Source organism: Oryctolagus cuniculus, chromosome 9 (assembly GCF_051225735.1).
Source record: "Oryctolagus cuniculus isolate XC-2025 breed Fujian yellow rabbit chromosome 9, ASM5122573v1, whole genome shotgun sequence".
In the NCBI taxonomy this organism is placed as follows: Eukaryota; Metazoa; Chordata; class Mammalia; order Lagomorpha; family Leporidae; genus Oryctolagus; species Oryctolagus cuniculus.
This window is the reverse complement of record NC_142875.1, coordinates 81806874-81825741: the sequence shown is the minus strand read 5'-3', so window position 1 is coordinate 81825741 and position 18868 is coordinate 81806874. Positions and strand designations below refer to the sequence as shown.

The window sequence follows — 18868 nt, the reverse complement described above, 5'->3', positions numbered from 1 at the left end:
ACTTGATATGCTTCAATCTTACCTTATAAGCTCAGTAGAATTCTAAAATAAGAAGTGTTACTATTTCTAATACTTTAAATGGTAATTTTAAAAATCTATTCTGCTCATTAAGTTTAATTCAGGGACCTATATAATAAATTCCTTCTTGAATTTCATGTCCCTCCCAAAAGTTTATTTGAAGGAATTTTGTTTGTCCTGTGGCCATTAAGCATAGAATAGCATTCAGTGCCATTTATTTAAGAAGTAGCTTCTTGAGTATTTGTCAGCCTTGTTTATACCTAGCTGCATTAAATGATATTTTTAAATGGTTTAAAAACTGACAAAAAGAGAATATTCTCTTTCAAAGTAGAATGGTTGCTATTTAAATTGTAATTACTGTGTTTTTTCAATATATAGAAATTTTCAATGAAATACAGATTTCTAAAAAATTAAAATATAGTTTGCTTTAAATATACATACTGAAATTTTCTTTTAGGAGAACCACCAATCAAAAGAAACTTGTTAAATGAATTTGACAGAATAATAGAAAACCAAGACAAATCATTAAAGGCTTCAAAAAGCACTCCAGATGGTAAAGTTTGCATTTATTCAATTGTTTTTTCCTCTATAAGTATTGTGCCCGATATTCCTAAAGTTATCTTTCTCAGTTTTGGGGGATATATGTATTAGAAAAGGTTTTACATTGTAGTTTATTTGTTAAACTTATATCTTGTCTTGTTTGTTAACTGAACTTTTCCTTCATAGTAACTTTATGATTCTGAGATTCCTTGTAATTGTAAAGTAAGAAGCATTATAAAATAATGACTTTTTATTTTAAAGAAAATCATCTGTAAGAATTTAGTTTAAAACTTCAGTATAATAACTTTTTTTTTTTTATATGACAGGTAGAGTTATATATAGTGAGAGAGACAGACAGAGAGAAAGGTCTACCTTCTGTTGATTCACTCCCCAAATGGCCACCACGGCCAGCGCTGGGCCGATCCGAAGCCAGGAGCCAGGTGCTTCTTCCTGGTTTCCCATGCGGGTGCAGGAGCCCAAACACTTGGGCCATCCTCCACTGCCCTCGTGGGCCACAGCAGAGAGCTGGACTGGAAGAGGAGCAACTGGGACTAGAACCCGGTGCCCATATGGGATGCCGGTGCCGCAGGCGGAGGATTAACTAAGTGAGCCACGGCACCAGCCCCAAAGTATGATAACTTGAAGCTTAGGTTCTAGAGTCCAATTTTTTGAACCCCACCATTCCACCAAAATCAGAATTCTTTCCTTATACTGAGCAGAAATGACCTTAGGTCTCTTCTCTGCTTAGACTTCAGTGACTCTCCTGCAGTCTTAACCTGTTCTTAACTCCAGACTCATTCATTTGGCTACTTGGTACATCTCAACCCAGATTGCTAATATATACCTCAAAGTTACTGTAGTCAATGTTGAACTTCTAATTCTGTCTCTGCCCTAGATTTGCTTTCTATTGTATTTTCCTTTCATTAATAAGGGACAGTGTCTTTCTGCCAGTTGATCACATCAGAGTTTTGTATCGTCTTTGACTGTTTCCTCAATTCCACACCCAAACCATTAATAAGTTATATATAAGTTCTCACCTTCAAAAATCAAACAATTTGATGATTTCTTCTCCTGTCTACCACCCTCAGTCAAGCCACTCTTCATAGCTCCAAGCTGATCTCTCTACTTTTGCCTTTGGCCCTTCTCCAAGCTGTTCTCAATACTGCAACCAGAATCACCCTTCTAGCACAGTGGTCAGATCATGTTACTTGGCTGCTTAACACTCTTCATAGCACTCTTTTAGGCTGAAATCCAAAGTTTTACTATAGGATGTTTGAAGACAAATACGTATACTGTATACTGTATATTTGATTTCTTACTTTTGATAGTCTGGGGAGTGAAGGTAACACATGGAATAAACCTTCAAAGTAAGAACACTTGGGAATTTTCTAATTTCCTAACTACTCTCCTATTTAGGGATAGAAATTTGAAAGTTTCTTAAAGCCAGAAGGGTTGAAAGATTCAGGAAACTTCATTTACTTCTGTCTTTCCTTTCTTCTTACTTACTGGTTCTCAAATGTTAACATGCACAAGAATTCTGAATAGAATTGGAAACTAAAACCCTGATTACTGTTTATGAGAAGCAAAAGTAATTTTTAGTATATTTATTACTATACTATACTATTACTTGAAAAATTGTCATTAGAACCTGTGTTTGATTACTTTGTAAGTATTGAAAGAATGGTTTTAAGGTCCGGAACTGTGGCGTAGCAGGTAAAGCCACTGCCTTTGGTGCTGGTATCCCATATGGGTGCCAGTTTGACTCCTGGCTATTAGCTTCTGATCCAGCTCCCTGCTAATGTGCCTGAGAAAGCAGCAGAAGATGGCCCAAGTGCTTGGGCCTCTGTACCTACATTGGAGACCCAGAAGAAGCTCCTGGCTTCTGGCTTTGGATGTGCCAAGCCCCAGCCATTGTAGCTATTTGGGGAATGAAACAGTGGATGGAAAATATCTCCCTCCCTCCCTCCCTCCCTCCCTCTCTCTGTCTGTAACTCTGCCTTTCATATAAATAAATCTTTTTTAAAAATGGATTTAGATAGTATTAAGCATAAATTTCCAAAAACATTTGATTTAGACATGGTTCCAAGGAGAAGCAAATGGAAGAACATGTATTTCATTCTAAAAGGACTACCATTAACATAAAATAGTATCATAACTCTCCTTTTGGAATTATCTTGACAAGTCAGTGGATACTCAGTATTTATTTGATGATCACATCTTATTTATTTTTTTAAATGATGTTTTTAGCTTGATTTTCATTCAATACTTGAAAGTGAACAATCCTTTTCCTTCTAGTTTCTCTTTTTTTTGACAGAGTTAGAGAGAGAAAGACAGAAAGGTCTTCCTTCCATTGGTTTACCCCCCAAATGGCTGCCACAGCCAGCGCACTGCGCCGATCCGAAGCCAGGTGCTAGGTGCTTCCTCCTGGTCTCCCACATGGGTACAGGGCCCAAGCACTTGGGTCATCCTCCACTGCCCTCCCGGGCCACAGCAGAGAGCTGGACTGGAAGAGGAGCAACCAGGACAGAATCCCCAACTGGAACTAGAACCTGGGGTACCAGCACCACAGATAGAGGATTAGCCAAGTGCCAAGTGAGCCGCGGCACCAGCCTCTAGTTTTTCATTTACATTTCACTGGAAAGTTGAAAGATAATATGAATATTCTCCAGCTAAATTGATCAACCTTTTTTTTTTTTTTTTTTTTTTTTTTTTTTTTTTTTTTTTGACAGGCAGAGTGGACAGTGAGAGAGAGAGACAGAGAGAAAGGTCTTCCTTTGCCGTTGGTTCACCCTCCAATGGCCTCCGCAGCTGGCGCGCTGTGGCCGGCACACTGTGCTGATCCGATGGCAGGAGCCAGGTGCTTCTCCTGGTCTCCCATGGGGTGCAGGGCCCAAGCACCTGGGCCATCCTCCACTGCACTCCCTGGCCACAGCAGAGAGCTGGCCTGGAAGAGGGGCAACCAGGACAGAATCCAGCGCCCCGACCGGGACTAGAACCCAGTGTGCTGGCGCCACAAGGCAGAGGATTAGCCTAGTGAGCCGCAGCGCCGGCTGATCAACTTATTTTTTCATAATTATTTATGTATAATATGTGTGTGTGCGTGTGTACCTGTACATGTGGAGGGTGTATATATGTAGGGTTTTTATGTGTGTGTGTGTGTGGTAATATGTATGTGTATGGGTTTGCATATATATACATATTTCATATATAGGTTTTTTTTGCTCACTCATTTGAGTTTTAGTTTCAGACATAATGACATTTCATAATAGTATCTCAGAGCCATCATCACACACAAAAAAAATTGCCTACAGGCATCATTTGGCACAGCATTGAAGACACTGCTTGGGATGTCCACATTCCATGTGGGTGTTCCTAGGTTCAAGTCCCAGCTCCACTTCTGATTCCAGCTTTCTACTGCCGTGCACCTAGGAAGCAGCAGGTGATGGTTTAAGTATATGTGTGCCTGCCACCTATGTGGGAGACCAGCTTGTGTTCCAAGCTCCTAGATTGGGTCTGGCCCAGCCCTAGCCATTTTAGGCATTTGAAAAGTGAACAAGTGATGGAACATCTTTCTGTCTCTATCTTTCTGCCTTTCAAACAAAAAAATTTTAATTGCCCAATATTTCATGTCATCCACAGTATTCTTTTTTTTTTTTTTTTGACAGGCAGAGTGGACAGTGAGAGAGAGAGACAGAGAGAAAGGTCTTCCTTTACTGTTGGTTCACCCTCCAATGGCCGCTGCGGCTGGCGCGCTGCGGCCGGCACGCTGCGCTGATCCGAAGGCAGGAGCCAGGTGCTTCTCCTGGTCTCCCATGTGGGTGCAGGGCCCAAGCACTTGGGCCATCCTCCGCTGCCTTACCGAGCCACAGCAGAGAGCTGGCCTAGAAGAGGGGCAACTGGGACAGAATCCGGCGCCCCGACCGGGACTAGAACCCCATATGCCAGCGCCGCAAGGCGGAGGATTAGCCTACTGAACCATGGCACCGGCCTACAGTATTCTTCATACCTGTTTTTATATTTATTTTTTATGATAGCACTTTAAAGTGACCAAGTCAGTTGTTTCCTAGACTGTCCCACACTCTGCTTTTTGTTTCTTTGTGATATCATTTAACTCATTTAAAAAACTTGATTGTTGCTACTGGCAACAAATATTATCACTTTATTTCCTTGTATTTCATTATTTTTGAGAAAATGCTGCTGAGTACCCAAGTCTGAAAAACTCGATTGTTGGCTATTCTTTCAATGAAAAATGGAATTCCATCTTTAAAAAAAAAAAATGGCCAGCACAGCTCACAGCTAAATCATCTAGGTGTATTTTCCTTCCTTCCTTCCTTCCTTCCTTCCTTCCTTCCTTCCTTCCTCCCTCCCTCCCTCCCTCCCTCCCTCCCTCCCTCCCTCCCTCCCTTCTTTCTTTCTTTCTTTCTTTCTTTCTTTCTTTCTTTCTTTCTTTCGTTTTTTAATTTATTTTAGAGGTAGAGTTACAAACACAGGGAGAGACAGAGAGAAAGGTCTTCTATCTACTGATTCACTCCCCAAATGGCCACAATGGGCTAGAGCTGAGTGGATCCAAAGCCAGGAACCAGAAGCTTCTTCCACGCCTCCCACATAGGTGCTGGGGCCCAACCACTGGGCCATCTTCCACTACTTTTTCCAGGCCATAAGCAGAAAGTTGGATTGGAAAAGAAGCACCCAGGACACGAACTGTCGTCCATGTGGTATGTGGGTGCCACAGGCAGATGCTTAGCCTACTACACCACAGTGCCTGCCCCTAGGTGTATTTTCTTAAGACATTGGTAGTACTAAAGTATGCAGCAAAACTATGCCAGCACTGCAGATTCACCACAATGAAAAAGACATAAAGAACATCTTACTGTTGTTAGTACAGTTTTGACAGTTCCTCTGAAAGAGTTTTATCACCCTTCTCAGGGTTCCAAACATCTCCCTTTGAGAATTATTGTACTGTAGTATCTGCATAATAGTTTGAAATTCACAATATCAACTATTAAAAACATACAAAGGGGAATGTAAGAGTTCTTTGCAGTTTTTGTGATTAGAGTAGATATCCTTTCTGTGTTCGTTGTCACTCAAAATAATTCTGCTGTTTGTATTTACCAATTTGACCATTAGATTGATTCATTTAGTTTTAATTTTAGGGTTTGCTTTTCTTATTTGGTTTTATATTTAATAAATCATTTACATAGGCTGGTGCTGTGGCTCAATAGGCTAATCCTCCGCCTGCAGTGCCGGCACACCGGTTCTAGTGCCGGTCAGGGCGCCAGATTTTTGTCCCGGTTGCCCCTCTTCCAGGCCAGCCCTCTGCTGTGGCCAGGGAGTGCAGTGGAGGATGGCCCAAGTGCTTGGGCCTCGCACCCCATGGGAGACCAGGATAAGTACCTGGCTCCTGCCATCGGATCAGCGCAGTGCACCGGCCACAGCGGCCATTGGATGGTGAACCAACGGCAAAAAGGAAGACCTTTCTCTCTGTCTCTCTCTCTCACTGTCCACTCTGCCTGTCAAAAAAAAAAAAAAAACATTTACGTAGTTCATTTTTCAAAACTGTGTAAAGGTTTACTTGGAAGAAGTCTGGATTCCATCCCTATTCCCCCATGCTATTCACTACCTCCCCTGCCTCTTGCTCACTGTGGGGAGCCGTGTTCAATGATTTTGTTTATCCTTTCTCAATTTCCTTTTGAAAAATAAGCAAATATGTCCATATATCAGTTTATTCTTATTACCCTCTTTTACTTGAAAGTGTAGCATATACACTGTTTTGTACCTCCTTTTGATTCTTGTTAACTTATAGATATCTAGAGATCACTCCTTAATGAATGTATAGACCTTTTTCATTCTTTTTTATGGTTACATGGTACTTAATTATATGGCTGGCTATAGCAATGTATCCTGGTTCATTCAATCAAGTCCCTATTAATGAAATAATTGAAGATTTAATGGGTGCAAATGAAAGGATCAGTAATACCTGATTTCTTTTATGATTTTACTTAGTTATTTTGTGTATAATCATTATCAAATTGTGAGTCAGCCGCTTTTGATAGTTATCACTTACTGAGCATCATTTTTATGCATCGAAAAATTTAAAGTCTGTAATTGCCTCAAAACTCCTGTTTAAATATTTACAACAGCATGTGTAAGAAAATGAAAGAAAAATGTCTCATTAGATTTTCATTAATATGTAAAAATTTTTTCTAGGCACAATGAAAGATAGAAGATTATTTATGCATCAGATCTCTTTAGAGCCAATCACCTGTGGACCCTTTCGGTAAGACAGGTTTAAATTCATTTAATTGTAATATATAGATAATAATACAGTTTTTAATTAATATTTCTAAAACTTATATCACTAGTATGTGTTTAAAAAGTTAACACTGCCCTTTTTGACAGCCTGCATCAGGATTAAATAATTCTGTACCTTGGTAGTGCTTTATAGTGCTGTTCATAAAATATTTCACTTTTTGGTTTCATAGCAGCTTGTAAAATAGACAAGCAAAATATATTCCAATTTTATGAATGATGTACTGAGGTTACAAAAGATTAAATAAATATTCAAAGTCAGTTACCAAAAATATGGCAGATATTGAATATAAGTTTTTGTCTCTCTTCCTTGTCTTAAATCCTACTAGAATTGCAAGGGTAATTTTTAAGCATAATTCCCAAGGACAATGATCAGAAGAAACAAAAGTTTGTTAGCCAAAACATGAGTGACTTAGCAAAGCTGAGAAAACTAAAACTTGACATGGAGCAAGCAGATAAACAAACCAGTTTTCCCTAACAAACCTGAAAGACTCAAATAGGCAACAATACTTGTGAGAGTAAGGTTGAAAATGGGTACATTATCCCCTCCCTGACTGCAGTTATCACCTTTTCCCAGTAACCAGTTTATTCTCAAGAGAAGATGAATTGGCATCATTCTGAAATGGGGATGGGCTCAGGCCAGAGGATCTCAGGCACAGTTGAGGGAAGAGTACTAAAAACATCCTAAGTAAAATTCTGTATATCAAGCAGTAGAATTCCTAGACTCTTTCTCACTGTAGGCTCCAAATTCTGGCAGATAGGTTCACAAGGCAAGAGACTGGAATTTTCTTTTTTTCTAGGGAGTGTGACCAGCCCAATTGAGAGTACTCACATAAAATAGCATAGCCAGTAATCAAACATTGAAGCCAACAATTGACAAACCCTGTCAACAAACACCTCTAGTAAGCTGTTTAGTGTCTCACTTGAGAACAGGCATTCAAGAATCACTGTTCACTGCAAGAAAGTTATTGTGAAAGATTGCAACCAAAGGATGAAAACAAAGGCAAAGGAACTTAAATGAAATAGGTTGTGCAAGAAGAACATTTAAAAAAAAAGAAGATATTGCATCCTTAGAATAAGTTGCAGCCGGTGCCACAGCTCAATAGGCTAATCCTCCGCCTACAGCGCCGGCACACCGGGCTCTAGTCCCGGTCGGAGCGCCGGATTCTGTCCCAGTTGCCCCTCTTCCAGTCCAGCTCTCTGCTGTGGCCCAGGAGTGCAGTGGAGGATGGCCCAAGTGCTTGGGCCCTGCACCCACATGGGAGACCAGGAGAAGCACCTGGCTCCTGGCTTCAGATGTGCGTGGTGCGCTGGCCGCAGCACGCTGGCCATAGCGGCCATTGATGGGTGAACCAACGGAAAAGGAAGATCTTTCTCTCTGTCTCTCTCTCTCTCACTGTCCACTCTGCCTGTTGGAAAAAAAAAAAAAAAAGTAGCTATAAAAAGAGCTCTTAAAAATATGGGGCCAGGGCCGGCGCCGCGGCTCACTAGGCTAATCCTCCACCTTGCGGTGCTGGCACACCGGGTTCTAGTCCTGGTCGGGGCGCCGGATTCTGTCCCAGTTGCCCCTCTTCCAGGCTAGCTCTCTGCTGTGGCCAGGGAGTGCAGTGGAGAATGGCCCAAGTCATTGGGCCCTGCACCCCATGGGAGACCAGGATAAGTACCTGGCTCCTGGCTTCGGATCAGCGCGGTGCGCCGGCCGCAGCGCGCTGGCCACGGCGGCCATTGGAGGGTGAACCAACGGCAAAGGAAGACCTTTCTCTCTGTCTCTCTCTCTCTCTCACTGTCCACTCTGCCTGTCAAAAAATAAAAATAAAAATAAAATAATTAATAAATAAATAAATAAAAAATGGGGCCAGTATTGTTGTGCTGCCCATTAAACTGCCTGTTGTGATGCCAGCATCCCATATAAGCACCAGTTCAAGTCCTGGCTGCTCCCCGATAATGCACCTGGGAAAGCGGAAAGGATGACCCAAGTACTTGTGTCCCTGCCACCCATATGGGAGACCTGGATGGGGTTCTATTCTCCTCCCTTCTGTCTAGCCCAGCCTCCCCCTGCACCGTTGTGACCATTTAAGGAGGAACTGGCAGATGAAGGGTTTCTCTCCATCTCTCCCTCTCTCTCTTTAACTCTGACTTTAAAATAAATAAATAATAATCTTTTTTTAAATTGAAAATTATTCTATGTACAAATTAACTCAGTAGAAATAAGTAAATATTAAAATCATGAGTGCTCTCAGAATGTAGACCCACAAGAAAAAGATGGAAAAAAGAATGAAAAGATTATTAGGAAAGTTGGTCCAATGGGTCTAACATCTAAAAAGATGGAGTTAGAGTTTGAAAAAGAAGGAACAGAAGAGAAATGAAGACTTTTTTTTTTTTTTTTTTTTTTTTTTTTTTTTTTGAGAGAAAGACAGAGTTCCCAAACACTGGCTCCTTTCCCAAATGTCTGCAATGTTCAGATCTGTGCCCGGGCTAGAGCTGGGAACAGAGGCCCAATGATTTGAGCCATCATCAGTAGTATCCCCCAGGATCTGTATTGGCAGCAAGCTGGAGTCAGGAGCCGGAGCTACGATTTGACTAAACCCAAGCACTCTATTTTGGAATGCGGGCATCTCAACAACCAGATGAAATGCCTGCTCTAAAAGAAATTTTTTAAAAAAATGATTTAAAATGTTTCACCAATGCTGAAGGACATGAGTTTCTTTGATTAAAAGGGCCCACTGAATATGTACATAAATAAAAATGACCCACATTAAGGTGAATCTTTGAGAAATTTCAGAATATGGGCAAAAAAGAGTTTTACATTTTACAGAAAGGGAAAAAAGCAGCCTTCAAATGAAGTTTCAGAGTCATAATGATATGAGTTCTTTCATCTTCAAATGTTAAAAGAATTTGGTTATGGTATTTCATATAATACAGAGCAAGGCCTTCAAATTTCTGAGAAAATTATTTCCAAACTAGAAATCCTATCACTGTCCAAAATACCACTTAAAAGAGTTGACATTTTACAGATGCATTGTATCAAAAAATTTATTACCATGCACCTTTTCCAGGAAGCTAACCAAAACAAATTCATAATTTGAGATAGAGGAAAATGTGAGACTTCAACAATGGAGAATTCAACATTGGAGAGAAGCAAAGGGAACCTTCAGGGTGATATTGCAGGGAGATACCAGAATCATAGCTAAGTTGCTAAGCCTAGAAATTAGCCCCTTTGGAGCAGAACAGAGAAAGTCTTAGGAATTTGCTGAGAAGGTAAAATTAAATAATACCTAAGTATTTTAATGTGTTAAGAAGCTTCAATAAAGATAATAAATTGCACATACTCATCTTTTTGCACTGCTTCTCAAAATTTTACCAACATAATGATGCAGTTTGTACCCACACAACACACATACACACACATACACACACAGGGAGAAAGACCACAGTAACTAAATTTTTCAAACTATGCAGGGGAAAACTGATTTGAACATGGTAGTGAGCATGTGAGAGAACCAAACATTTTACAGTGAAGAAATCTCAAAAATTTCAGGAATTTGGGGCTTCATATACTTCAAAACTGAGCGGTGAAGAATGAAAGCGTCACAACAAGGGGATACTGTTAAGAGTATATTTAAAAACCAGTCGAATGCCTTGCTTCACTCCAAGAAGCAAGGCAGTAACCTCTGTGTACTCCAGAAAACTAGAGGTTTAGCCTCCACAGAAGGTACTAAAGGGGTTTCTTTATTGGCAAACACACTAGGCATGGTTGAAAGCAAGAGTACTGTCCTGAAAGCACAGGAGGTAAGTTAATCTGTGCGTATTAAGTTGTGAGAAATACTCCCTTTCCATGGCATCTTCCCCCACTCAGCTTCCAGAATGTTAGCAGCTACATTTTCATTATTGGAAGTTTCCAGTTACTGAATGTGCAGTACAGCTTTTAATCAACAGGTCCCATCTTTGTACAAAGCTTCCAAACAGCTTTTTGGTCCTCTGCTCTTAAATATGAACAGATTTCCAAAGATTAGCAAAAAATGAAAGTGACCAGAAAAGAACAGTATTCAAGAAGCAACTTAAAAGAACAGTATTCAAGAAGAGGGGAAAATATTTAAAACAGAATTTAATTCATGAACAAAATGAAAAGAGTTATATATACAATTGAGAATTTGGATGTGAATAAATGATGAATGCATAGAAATTCAAGTATATCTTTAAAAAATAGTTACCTCAAGGGAAAGCAAATGTTGAAAGGAAATACAGTGTATTACACACTGATGTTATGTATATTTTATACAAATATAAGAAACTCAGCTGTAAAAATATTTAGTCATAATTATTGAATATTGTTTAAAAAAAAATAAGGAAAGGTAGAGGTAAGAGAATGTGTGTATATTAAAGCAGAGGTGATGTTGACAAAGAACATAATCTTCGTCTGCCATTGTGGTACTACAAGTGAAAAAGTCAATTAAAGGCATTTACCATAGATATGTTAGATATAATCACTGTAAATATAGAAGCACCTAAGATTGTTGAAAGCTGTTACAAACCTTTTCTCTAGTTAATAAACTTTTAAGCCCAAAAATTTGGTTTAAATTGTGTTAATGTTGCCTTTTCAAATAAAACTAAACCATCTATGGCACTGTTGAAAAAAAGTAATTGAATTGTATTTCTAGAATGTAGTTTTCAGCATATAACAGGTATATGTGTTTCAAACATAAAAAGCCAGATGATTTTTTTGTCTTACTTCTTTTTATCGAAAACCAGTTGTAATCTTAAAAACAAATGCCTTGTTATTTGTCTCTTCATTACCTTAATGTACGAATAAAATGGGAAAATATTCATTTAGCAAACATATTAAGCACTTGGCTCTAGGTAACTAATATATAATGTGCTGCTAGATAGAGAAGTCTAATTGAAACTGCTCTCCTAAGAACTAAGCATGAAAATGAGTTATAATGTGATACAGATTGTTATTACAAAGTGATGTGAGAGCATAGAAAAATTGGCAGCTAATTATGTGATAGAAAGCTTAACGGGAAAAATTCTTCAGCCAGAACATAAATGCTTGATTAAGAAGGGCGTTCCAAATTCTGGGAAGAGTAAGAAGTTGTGTAACTTTCTTGGGATTTGCTAGGGAGGGGCATGGGGGAAGGCTGGGAGGAAACAAAAAGAAATGGAGGTTAGGAGCAGATAGGAAGCCTACTGTGTGTTGTCTCTGGTGAGTTAAAACCTAGATAAGTGATAAGTCTTTTTTGGAAGTATCTAAGAAGTGTAATGAAAGAACCAGATTTGTATCTTAGAAATAGACCAAGGTGGCGCCGCCATAGCTCAATAGTCTAATCCTCCGCCTTGCGGCACCGGCACACCAGATTCTAGTCCCGGTCGGGGCACCGGATTTTGTCCCGGTTGCTCCTCTTCCAGTCCAGCTCTCTACTATGGCCCGGGAGTGCAGTGGAGGATGGCCCAAGTGCTTGGGCCCTGTACCCCATGGGAGACCAGGAGAAGCACCTGGCTCCTGGCTTCGGATCAGCACGGTGCGCCGGCCGTAGTATGCCAGCCGCAGCGGCCACTAGGGGTGAACCAACGGCAAAGGAAGACCTTTCTCTCTGTCTCTCTCTCTTTCTCACTGTCCACTCTGCCTGTCAAAAAAAAAAAAAAAAAGAAATAGACCAAGGTAAGACTGTTTCAGGGAGGTTAGTAATGATATGAAGGTTTCAACTCAGCAGAACTCATCAAAGTAAAGGATAGAGACTAAGTGGAAAATAAAGTCAAGTAGATTTGGCCAGATGGTGATTGACATCAGCAGATTATCTCCTGTTAGATTCAAAGAGACATCTTGAGCATAACCTGTAAAGCAAAACCATCTCACGGTATTCTTTTTGAGAGAGAGAGAAAGAGGTCTTACATTTGCTGATCTACCACCAAATGGCCACAATATCCAAGGCTGGGCCAGGCTGAAGCCTGGAGCCTGGACCTCAACCCAGGTCTCCCATGGAGTGGCAGGGGCCCAGGTACTTGAGTCATCTTCGCTGCTTTCCCAGTCACATTTTTTTTTTTTAAGTTCAGGATTTATTTGGAAAATAAGAGAAATAAACAGGAACACAAGGGCTTTATTAAGGGAAAGTGGTTCAGAAAGAATAAACAGGCGTTCCATACCAGTCTGTCAGCCAGTGAGGGAGCACAAGTGGGCAAACCAAGAGTGCAAGCAAACAGTGGCAAAACAGCAGGGGGGGTGGGTAGCGCTAAATGCTTTCTAGGCCATATTAACTACCAAAAGGGGAAGAGTTACATAGCCTGATTGACTGGTGGGTAGATACAGGTGAGATCACATAGGGGTAAGGGAGTATGGCCTCCAGCTCATGGGCTTAATCCTATCTCCCTGACTAGTCCCATATCATTCCCCCCCTCAAAGATTCTAGACCCTTAATCTTAAGGGGATGCTGAAGAGTATAGACTCATCATATCTTCTATATGTACTTCCTGCTGATCAGGAACGCAGGCCCTGCCTATCTCAGGTCTGAAAATATCTTCCTATCTCATCTGATGACTCCTTTTCATGACCTGGAGAACTTTCAGTCACCACCATTGGCTGCATCCCCTGCATGGTAATCATAACTCTTAGAACTAAGTCATTGAGTTCTGAAACATACAAGTTTATCAATCAGCATGAGTAAAACTGGAACAAAAAGATTGCAAGTGGAGTGCCCTTTAAGATAAAACATATTTTATAGACTCCCAGATAGTGGGTGGTGATAGACTATCCTTACACAGGCACATTTTTATTAGCAGGGTACTGGATTGAAAGCAGAGGAGCCTGGACTCAAACTGGCACTCTGATCTAGAATGCAGATGTCCCAAGTAGCAGCTTAACTCTCTGTACCACAGTGCTGGCCCCACTTATAGTGTTTATTTATTTGTTTGTTTGTTGTAAGGGTTACAGAGAGACAGGTCTTCCATCTGCTGGTTCACTCCTCAAATGGCCTCAATGGCCAAAGCCAAGCCAATCCGAAGCCAGAAGCCAGGAGCTTCTTGCAGGTCTCCCACATGAGTGCAAGGGCCCAAGGGCTTGGGCCATCCTCAGCTGCTTTTCCAGGCACATTAGCAGTTAGTTGAATCAGGAGTGGAGCAGCCAGGACTCTAGCCAGTGCCCATGTGGGAGGCTGGTACTGCAAGCTGAGGCTTTAACCCGCTGTGCCACGGCACGAACCCCTATAATCTTAATATTCAAAAACAACATGGCAGGGGGCCAGCGCTGTGGCGTAGGGGATAAAGCCATTACCTGCAGTGCCAGCATCCCATAAGGGTGTTGGTTCATGTCCTGGCTGCTCTACTTCTGATCCAGCTCTCTGCTATGCCTGGGAAAGCAGTACAAGATGGCCCAAGTCCTTGGGCCCCTGCAATCACATAGGAGACCCAGAAGAAGCTCCTGGCTCCTGGCTCCTGGCTTCGGATCAGTTCAGCTCTGGTTTTTGCGGCCAGTTGGGGAGTGAACCAGTGGATGGAAGACCTCTCTCTCTCTCTCAGTCTCTCTGTCTCTCTGCCTCTCCTTCTCTCCATGTAACTCTGACTTTCAAATAAATAAATAAATCTTAAGAAAAAAAAAAAAAAGACAGAGCAGGAGGTTAGTAGGTAAGATGCCTGCATCCCATGTCAAAATGCCTGGGTTCAATTCCCATCTCCTGACTTTGTGCTGATGCAGACCCTGGGAAGCAGCAAGTAATGGCTCAGGCTCCCAAGTTCCACATGGTAGACCTGGTTTGAGTTCCTGACTCCTAACTTTGGCCCAGCACTGGCTATTGCAGGCATTTGGAAGTGAGCCAGCAGTTTAGAACAGAAAACTTACTCATTTTTGTGCAGTGGATTTCAGCTATATTATAAGGAAATCAGTCCAACCGTTGTACCCTTTCTCTTGCACTATTAATTTTTCCCTGTGTACTAGATTGTCCCCATTGTTGACCATTCCAACACTGCCAGTCCATCTCCTTGCATATCTTAAAGCACAACTCAAAATTGTCTCTACTCACCATCTCTACTTAATCTCTTTCCATGCTTTTCTGAACGACTCTGGTAAGTCTTTTATCACTGTCCACCAGCTCTTAAGATTGTCAGTAATGGGCTAGCATTGTGGTACAGCAGGTTAGGCTGTCATTCAAAATGCCAGCCACTTAAACCACCAATATCAGCTCTAATCCCGTCTCTTCTCCTTCCAATCCTGCTCCCTGCTAATGTGTTTGAGAAAGCAGTAGAAGATGGTCCAAGTGTTTGGGCCCCTGCCATTCATGTGGAAGACCCGGATGGAGTTTTGGGCTCCAGACTTTAGCCTAGCTTAGCCCAGACCAGCCAATGGGGCCATTCGGAGAATGAATCAGTGGATGGGAATACCTCATTCTCTTTGTCTCTCCCTCTCTGTCACTCTGCCTTTCAAATAAAATCTTAAAATAAGATTGCCAGTCATTTCCACACTGCTAAATCTTGTGAACACTTCATCCTCATATTCAATGAGTAACACTGACATGGTGATTACTCCAGCATTCTTAACATCTTATTGATTCTGTCTTTTAGAAGGTCTTTCTCCTCCTGTGAGGCTGGCTGTTCTTTCTCAGTCTCCTTTGCTAGCTTAGCCCCTAACCTTAAATGTTAGAGTCCTGGTATCTTTTCCTATTCTTCCTCTCTGATGATCTCACTTGTGACTTTATATACCGTCTATTTACTAATAGCTACAAAATTAAAATCTTTGACCCATATGTCTTTCCAACTCCATATATTCATTCATCCAGCCAACTACCTTGACAGTTTTACTTGGATGACTAATAAACATTTCAGCTTGATGTCACCAAAGCTGATGTTCTTTAAACTAATCTGTCTTTATATAAATAAAGTGAAAGTCTTAACACTGCCTTCAAAATATATCCAATTCCAATAATCACTTCTTGTCACTGATACTTTGGTTTTAATCACACATACTACCAGGATTATTTCAGAACTGCTCTTCTGCTTCTGACTTTAGCCCCACCCCTTTATCTAGTAAATTCTCACAAAGAAGCTGGTAGTAGGGGTAGGGGTGGGGGTCCTTTTAAACATAATACAGGCCGGCGCCGCGGCTCACTAGGCTAATCCTCCGCCTAGCGGCGCCGGCACACCGGGTTCTAGTCCCGGTCGGGGCGCCGGATTCTGTCCCGGTTGCCCCTCTTCCAGGCCAGCCCTCTGCTGTGGCCAGGGAGTGCAGTGGAGGATGGCCCAGGTGCTTGGGCCCTGCACCCCATGGGAGACCAGGAAAAGCACCTGGCTCCTGGCTCCTGCCATCGGATCAGCGCGGTGCGCCGGCCGCAGCGCGCCGGCCGCGGCAGCCATTGGAGGGTGAACCAACGGCAAAGGAAGACCTTTCTTTCTGTCTCTCTCTCACTGTCCACTCTGCCTGTAAAAAAAAAAATAAAAAAATAAAAAAAAAATAAACATAATACAGGTGTTACTTTTTTTCTCAGAATTTTCCATGTCTGCCCATCACAGAGTATTAGCCCTAAAGCCTTTACCATGAAGTATGAATTCTCCATGGTCTGACCACTTTGCTACCTTTCCATTCCCACCTTTAAACTTTCCCATTCCATTCTCTGCTCTAGACAAATTTGTGTCTAGGCCCATTGATATGTTTGTTTCCTTCCACTGGAATATACATGCTATGATTTTGTTTCATTTGTCATTGTATATGCCAGAAAAAAACAGCACCTGGAACATAAGAGCTAATTAAATATTTAATGAATAAATAATAACTAAATGAATTCTAAGGTACTTTCAAGTTTTAGCCATTCAAAGTTTAGTGAAAGGAAGTCTGGAGTTTTCATCAATGTGTCAAGTGTTAGGAAGAATATGTATCCTTGAGAGACAATGAATTGAAGTTTAGACATGTTGAATTGAAAGTGAGTATGGAACATCATGGTAGGGATGCCTGATACTATGTGCAATTAAAATATTAGAAGAGTAACTTACATTGTTACTCTTGTTGTAACCAGCACAGCTGGTTAAGCATTCCATATTGGAGCTCCAATTTGAGTTCATTTCCAATCCAGCTTGCTTCTGATACCCCTGGGAAGGCAGAGCAGGATGGCCCAAGTGATTGGGCCCCTACAACCCTTGAGGGAGACTTAGATGGAGTTCTGGCTCCTGGCTTCAGCCTAGTCCATTCCTGACTATTGCAACCATTTGAGGAATGAAATAATTATTGGATGATAAATCTCTCTCCTCTCCCTTCTCCTTCTTTTCCCTCTCTGCCTTTCTCTCTGACACTATACCTTTCAAATAAATAAGTTTATAAAAATAAATTAATAAAACATAAGAACAATACCCAGTGGGAGAAGTCAGGCAAGAGAATAGAGTGTTTTTTTTTATTAAATGGATTTTAATGTAAGCATTGGGAATCTCCTATCATCCAGGAAAAGTGTATAGGGAGGAAATCTGACTTTGAAGATAGGAATATTTTTAAGAATCAGGAAGAATAATCACTAGCTAAAGAAACAAGAAATAAACAATAATGATAAGAACTTTATGAAGGAAAAACCCATCACAGTTGTTGGGAAGGTTGAACAGAATGAGTTTACAAAAGAAGCTATACCATATACTCTTACATAGGCAAGCAGAAGGTCATTAGCAACTTTATTGAGAACAGTTTCTGTATAGTAGAGGGAGAAGTGAGAGTTCACTTACTAGAAATTGGAAAAGTGAAAATAGCTAGGTTAGATTGATTACCTATTGAAGAAGGTTGATCATGGAGAGTAGATAACAGTGACAATAAGCTTGAGGCAAAGATAAAGATGAGAAAGGTATTTTAAGGGTGTGCAACGCTTTCAGGCTAAATTAAAGTAATGCTTTAAAAAGGGTGTAAACAAGTTAAAAAAAGAGAGAGAGAGAGAGGTGGAATAATAATTGAAACAGTTGGACTTCTAGGGGGACAGTTATTAGATGGGGTCCAGAGTTCAGGTGAGGGGGTAAGCCATAGAGAATAGAACCTATAGATAATTCCTTGACAAAGGAGTTAAGTAGGGAAGACTGTGATAGAACTGAAGGGGAAACACACTGAGAAGTTCATGTTTAACAAACTCTCTTCTATTAAGAGAAGTAGGTTGTAAAGTCAAAGAGTGGAAATCAGTGTGTAAAAATCAGTTACAGCCTTGGAAAGTGTGATATTTTGGCATGGAAACCATGATGGATATAAATAGAATTGCCACATTCCAGTTGAGGGTCTGTTAAAAAAATAAAAGGCATGTTCCCAAACACCTATTTGTGTACCTTTACTTATATATTTTCTCCCCATTATAGCACAACTAAGGAACGCCAAGAAATACAGCATCCACATATTACTGTGCCTGGACAAGAATTTCTGTCTAAATCTCATTTTTATGAGCACCTGACTTTGAAAAAATCTTCAAGCAGTTCATCAGTTTCAGAGCAACCATTTTCTAAAGTTCCTACCACAACAAATGAAAAGATGAGACACTCAGTTACTGCAGACAAAGCTACCAAAGTCTTCATCCCACCTTTTAAAACTAAATCACATTTTCACAGAGATGAACAGTGTGTTAGCATGGATAATAATTCGGAGGAAAATAAACAAAACCAAAAAAACATAGGTGAACATGGTTCAGATGATAATGAAAATAAGATTAATGATAGTGAAATTCATGAATTTAACAAAAACAACTCCAAACTGGCAGCAGCTATAATTTTTGCAAAATATGAAGAAGAACCTCTAGGTATTGTATGAAATTTATGTGACATGTTTTTGCCTTTTAATTAGATATATCTCATTAAATAATAATGGCTTTTCTCCTTTTGTGGTGATTAATAATTTTAAAACCTCTTAATTCTTTAGAGTCTCTAAATCCAAAGATTATGTTTAAATTATTCTAATGTTTTATTTTAAAGAAAACTATCTGTAGACTTTCTTGTTAAAAAAAGTTATTAGACACAACAGTCTAGGATGGTTATTACCAGAATGTATTTTTTATCATGCTACTGCTGATTT

The 18868-nt window shown here is 40.5% G+C and overlaps 1 protein-coding gene across 9 annotated transcripts in view; it reads left to right on the top strand.

The window, feature by feature from the left end:
- The window catches only part of BRCA2 (BRCA2 DNA repair associated), a 73189-nt gene that overhangs the window by 27823 nt on the left and 26498 nt on the right, over positions 1 to 18868 (top strand). For all 9 annotated transcript variants that reach the window (XM_089304247.1, XM_089304246.1, XM_002720579.6 and 6 more), the window contains 3 exons: positions 476 to 571; positions 6766 to 6835; positions 18163 to 18596. In XM_089304247.1, coding sequence (XP_089160373.1) covers positions 476 to 571; positions 6766 to 6835; positions 18163 to 18596 — 600 coding nt within the window. The remainder of the gene's footprint in view (positions 1 to 475; positions 572 to 6765; positions 6836 to 18162; positions 18597 to 18868) is intronic.